The sequence below is a fragment of the Cupressus sempervirens genome, chromosome 11 (assembly GCF_028749045.1).
Source record: "Cupressus sempervirens isolate cs-2001-9-10 chromosome 11, ASM2874904v1, whole genome shotgun sequence".
NCBI classification, from domain to species: domain Eukaryota; kingdom Viridiplantae; phylum Streptophyta; class Pinopsida; order Cupressales; family Cupressaceae; genus Cupressus; species Cupressus sempervirens.
In genome coordinates, this window is record NC_143128.1 from 677,885,838 (window position 1) to 677,892,158 (window position 6,321).

General features: G+C 33.6%; 1 protein-coding gene across 1 annotated transcript; it reads left to right on the forward strand.

Moving 5' to 3' along the window:
- Positions 1–2,601: 2,601 nt before the first annotated feature.
- LOC149531537 (putative pentatricopeptide repeat-containing protein At5g59200, chloroplastic) lies at positions 2,602–6,101 on the forward strand. The gene has a single exon (XM_089811020.1). It carries the CDS (start codon positions 2,915–2,917, stop codon positions 4,922–4,924), a length of 2,010 nt encoding a protein of 669 aa, XP_089667146.1. The 5' UTR covers positions 2,602–2,914; the 3' UTR covers positions 4,925–6,101.
- The last annotated feature ends 220 nt before the right edge of the window (positions 6,102–6,321 follow it).

Below are 6,321 nucleotides of genomic sequence, written 5' to 3' on the forward strand. Positions count from 1 at the left end.
AATTCTTCTATTAGTCCAGGTCTACTCAACCCCATGCAGGTCAAGATCATGAAGAAGATGATTATCAATAAAGTCTATTAAGTCTAATCTATTATCCAAATTAGTTTGGTTGCCTCCCCATTTTTTAGCTTTCTTTAAAGGGGTATTGAAATCCCCAATAACTATCCAATTCTCATCATCAAAAAGCTTTCTCTGATTACTAATATCTTTCCAAAGAGCCTTTCTTCCCCATTTGGAATTGGGAGCATAGACATTAGTAAGAACCCAGGTGAAGCCATCCTTAGAGTTAGAAAATCTAACATTCATCATGTTTCTATTATGAGAAATAAGATCTCCTTGAATCCATTTATTATTCCAGAAAATTGCCATACCTCCTAAAGCTCCCTCAGAATCATTTCCTATGATCTTCCCACCCCTAATAATTGGAAGACCTTCCACTTTTTCCTTCAACATCTTTGTTTCCTAAATAACAAAAATATCCGGCCTGTTATCCCTAATCATATTTTTCAAAATGTCATGTTTGTAAGGATTATTTAACCCTTGGATATTCCATGAGATAATCTTCATTTTTTATGATTTTTTTTTTGGATTCCAAGATAGTCCTCTGACTACCATTCACAATACTTCTATTAGTCTTAGCAATTATTTTCTGCATGTTGGAAGGTCTCCCCATTAGGGAAGGGGAAGAACCAACATCCCCATTCTTGAGGATTTTCCCAGTAGGTGTTGAAGAAGGACAACAATCTCTAACCTTGTTAAATTTAGAATCCCCTTTTTTTGAGACATAAGATGCACCAGAGATATCTCCTTTCTTACTCCTGGTTTTGGTTGTAGCATTCTCCACTTCCTTTTTGTGATTGGCTCCTCCTTGCCTCTTAGCTTTAGATGGTTTACTGATTGGGATCTAATCAGCTCTTGATGTCTCCTCCTCCCAAATCTCTTCCTCCTCTTGTGAAACAATATAAACAATGCTGATTTGTATGGTAGCTTTGGAATTCTTTTCTTCTTATCCCACATCTATTGGAAAATGATAGATTGGAACCTTTTCCTATTTTGGAAGAGTAAATACTACTTAAAAATTGAAAATAAAGACATGTCTTATACAATTGCTTAGCTAATTTTTGTTAATATATGATATTCAACTTTTTTAACACAATTTGTAAAACTGATAACCCTATAAATAGTAAAATGTACTACTTATTTTAAAGCAATTACTACTTATTTTAAAGCAATTCTTTATTTTAAATAAAATTTAGACTAATGTTTCACATTTAAAAAGAAGTCATTTTCCATGACAAAATCCTATTTTTGAATTTTTAAAATTATTTATGAATATTAAAGACGAAATAGATTATAGATATTATTGTATTTGCCATAGATAATATATCATTGCAATCACTTGCTCTTAACAAGTGATTAATATTTTTGATTTCAACCAATCAAATAAAAGTATTTTTATTTTTATTTTTACTCTTTAATTTTTCTAATGTTTATATGCCAAATTTATAAGTTTTAAAATCATTAAAATCACTTTTCATTAACCTGATTGGTGCATAGATTTGAGTCTTATAGGAGTGGATATTTAGGAAGCACTATCCATGCTCTAATGCAATAATTTAGGCACACACACATATATTAAAATACGAAACATATTAAATAAATTTGAATAATTAGAAATTATTTAAATTTTAAGTATATTTTTTTTATAAAATTATGTAAAAGTTCCATGTAAGAAAAAATATTTTAAAAAATTAAAATATGAATGAATTATAATTAAATAATATTAAATTTTATTATTATAATTAATTCAATTATTTTCTTATAACTATTACTTTTTTGATGTATCTATGAATATTTAATTTTTATTTTAACTTTTGTACTTAATTAAAACTTAATTAAGCTTTATGAAAAATACAAGCCACTATGTGGCACTTGTTATAAAAGATAGGAAATGATCAATTGAGTATTAAAATATTGGATTCATTTCCACAACATAAGATGTTGACATATGTTTTTTCATAAATTAGAAATAGAAACAATTAATAATAAAATATTTGTATACTTTTTTAATTTTGTGATGTTTCTAAAATTCATCTAATTGTATGAAACATTTTTTTCATATTTATAAAATGAATCAATTATTATTTTTAAATATATAATTTTTCTTTTCATTTAATTCTCGATTCATGATACTTGAAATAAATTAAGATTATATCAAGATTATTTATATGAATATTGTAAGAAAATAATCTTTTCAAAATGTCTAATTTATTATTTTTTATTAATGAAGGATATTTAAATTTCTAAAAAAAAAAAAAACTTATAATAATTTAAGATATATATAAATTCACATTTTCATTATAGTTAAACTTTCATTGTTATGGTAAATTTTTACTTGTTGATGTAATAATTACATAGATTTTAATTTTAATTATGATAACTATTTTAAAAAATTTATATAATTGTTTGTGTTGAAAACAAAAAACAAAAAAAATAAATTTAAAAAAAAAACAAAAAAAACTAAATAAATAAAAAATTAAAAAAATATATATATATATAAAATATACTTATTGTTGCATGTACAAAAATCATTCAACTCCTCGTTTATATACTCCAAGAAAACTATTTGAAAAAAATTCTTACAGTAGTAGCTTCAAATGAATTCTAATTCTATATCCAGAGATGGTTGTATTACCACAATGCTTAATTGGGACGGAGCCAGTACTACAAAATTACAGAACCGTGTGGTGGATGCAAGAAGCTGTGAAGGAAAATTGTCTGGGAAATATGTATTTCAGTGTGAATTGCAGGGGGCAATAAGCTATGCTACCCTAAACAATGCAGAGTTGGAAGGTACCCACCATTCCCACAGGTATGTTTATAATGCAAACTTGCCTGTTTTCCAAATTGTCAAATGGGCTTGGCACTCATAATAGTAATAAATATGGCAATAACATTCACTATAAAAACAAATAGAAATAATACAGCGTCGCTGCTGCTTAGTCCTTATTTAAGAATCCAATGCAATACGCTGTCTTCAACAAAAATCTGTAAGGGGGACTGTTCTGCATTTAGAAATGGGGATGAATTATTAGTGAGAAGACACTGCAAGCAAGGACGATTGAAAGAAACCGTGCACATTTTGCTGGCTATGGATAAAAGAGGCTCCAGGGTTTGCTCCTCTACTTATGATTATCTTCTGCAGGAGTGCCTTAAAACTAAATCCCTTGCAGATTGTAAATTAGTTCATGCCCACATGATTGAAACACATTTTCAGTGCCAAGACATTTCGCTGGGAAATAAGCTTGTGAGCATTTATGCCAAGTGGGGAAATCTTGGAGAGGCTCGGAGGGTATTTGATGGAATGCCCGAGAAAAATGTTGTGTCATGGACTGCCATCATTGCAGCTTATGCGAGGCACGGGTTATGTGATGAGGCCTTGACACTGCTATATCGAATGCAAGGAGAAGGGATTCAACCCAATCAGTTTACTTTTGCCAGTGTTTTGCCAGCATGTCAAAATATTTTAGTGTTGAAGGAGATCCATGGTGAGGTTGTTAGGCTTGGATTTGATTGTAACGTGTTTGTGGGGAATGGGCTTGTGGATATGTACGGAAAATTTGGCAGAATCGAGGTTGCTCGGCAAATGTTTGACAAAATGCCTCTGCGAGATGTAGTATCGTGGAATGCAATGCTTGCAGGATATGTGCAGAATGGACATGTTGAAGAGGCAATAAAATTGTTTGGGGTAATGCCTGACAAGGACGTGTTTTCGTGGAATACAATGATTACTGGTTATTTACAGGCAAGAGATGTTAAGAAGGCTTATGTGCTGTTTGAGGACATACCCCAACGGAATATTGTTTCATGGAATACTATGATTGCAGGGTATGCACAGAATGGATTCATTGATGAGGCTTGCAGACTCTTTGAAACAATGCCTGAAAGGAATGTGAAGACATGGAATTCGTTGATTACGGGCTATGCAAACAATGGCCTAATCGAAGAGGCTTCGCAGTTGTTTCAGTCGATGCCCGAGTGTAATGTGATCTCGTGGAATGCCATGATTTCAGGATATGCACAGAATGGGCATGGTGAGGAGGCCTTGGAGCTCCTTAGACAGATGCAGCTGGCAGAAGTGAAACCGGACTCAGAGACTTTTGTTGTTGTTCTCCCAGCTGCTTGTACTTTTGCATCTGTAGAAAAGGGAAAAGAGGTTCATGGACTTGTAATTAGAAACGGGTTTGAGTCTGATGTCCTTGTTGGAAATACACTTGTAGGCATGTATGCAAAATGTGGAAGCATAGAGGATGCGCACAAGATGTTCGATAAGATGCAACAAAGAGATGCTGTTTCGTGGTCTGCAATTATTGTCGGTTGTGCAATGCATGGATCTGCCAAGGAAGCCCTAGACCTATTTGAAAATATGCAATCCTCTGACATTGGTCCAAACCGTGTCACCTTTATTGGTGTTTTATCTGCATGCTGCCATGCTGGTCTAGTAGATCATGGACGGCAATGTTTCAATAGTATGAGTCAAATTTATCATATTACTCCTACAATGGAACATTATGGCTGTATGATAGACCTTCTTGGCCGTGCTGGGCGCTTTGATGAGGCACAAACCTTAATTAACAAAATGCCAATCAAACCTGATGCTGATATATGGGGTTCTTTGCTTAGTGCGTGTAAAGTCCATACCAATGTCGAGCTAGCTGAATGGGCAGCAAAAGAGCTTTTTGAGTTGGATCCTCAAAATCCCGCAACTTTTGTAATACTATCCAAGATCTATGCAGAAGCTGGCAGGTGGGCTGACATGGAAAGGGTGCAAAAACTGATGAAAGATAGGAAAGTTAAAAAGAAACCGGGATGTAGTTGGATTGTGGTCGACAAAAAAACACATGCTTTCCTTGTAGGGGGATAGATCTGAGTCAGCAATGCCAAATGGAGCACTGGAACTAGGATTATGCCCGGGAAGAGGCATCAGTAGATGTCCCCAACATAAGATTTTGACAATTGCTGTTTGAGGAGCAAAGAAAACAAATTCTTTTTTACAACAGCAAACTCTGTATGCTGCATTTCTAAAAGACTTAGAGACAAAACCCCTAGAGTAACTATACAGACAGTGAAGAACTTAAAAGAATGTCGTGACAACTCTACAATCAAACTGGTTTCCAAATCAGTTGCATTAAATTCTTCAACCAGACGGCAGTTATTTCTATTAGCTTGATATTGTATACTATCCTTGCTGAGATTATTCGTGATACCGAGTGAAAGGAGCTTGAAACTCAGGTCTGCATTGTTGTAAAACTCAAGTCTGTTATCAGTACAGTGGCTCAGTTTATTCTGTAAATGTGCTGGTACCATGGTCAATGCTGGAAGTGCTTGCCCAATGTAAAATTATTCTCAAATACCGAAGGTCCAAATCATATAATACTTGGGTTTTAAAACTTGAAGAAAACAAATGCAAATCACTTACCCATCTAATTGATAATTGCATAAGCTTTGTGACAATGCGAGCCAAGGTTTTAAATTCACTCGTTTGGTCTCGTCGTAATCCCTTCAGCAACAGCGTACGGTTCGTAGATTTATAAAACTGTTGAAATGCTTACCCATAATCATTCCAAAAGTGCCAAATTACAATTAAAGAGTTCCATGGAAGGAATTCAGAGCTGGAAATCGAAACAGCAGCAAATAGAACGAAGCAAAAATCCTTGAGATATTGTTACTCTCGAAGAATTATTGTAAGGCAAAATGGTATTGAAATGGAAGAGACAATAAGAAGAGTATTTTAAATGAACCAATCCTAGGCATTGCCCAATCTCATTAGTGCTTTAGGTCTGAAGCGCACAAATGCGGTCATGCAATAGGACCAAACCTTTATATGGTTACACACTAATTTTGGGCTTTGGTACTGAGTTGGGATATTCAGTTTAATAGTGGTTGAGCAGTGGGGATAGCAACATGCAATTCTAGTATGCAGTTGGCTGACTGGTGGTCATGGAAATTGCCCAATGTAATAATGATAATAAGATGTTTTTAGTTGTTAGAATAGAAAAAAGTATGAAAAATGAAAGATAATGAGAACAAACTTGATATAAGCTTTCTGGGTGGCCTATGCTGAGTGGTACCTTGCAGGCTTTATGTTTATGTTGGACTGTCTTGTAGATCTGAACCCACCATAAAAAATTAAAAAAGAGGATCTTTCAAAAGGTAGTTAAGTTTACAGCGGAAGTTTTCTATTTTTTTGATTTATGTCTAAATGATTTTTAGAAACTAGTTATGATTTGTGGTTTCTCTCATTCATATATATTTATTGCT

Excerpts from the sequence above, each read along its gene's own strand:
- LOC149531537 (XM_089811020.1), top strand. The coding sequence starts at position 2,915 with ATGGGCTTGGCACTCATAATAGTAATAAATATGGCAATAACATTCACT.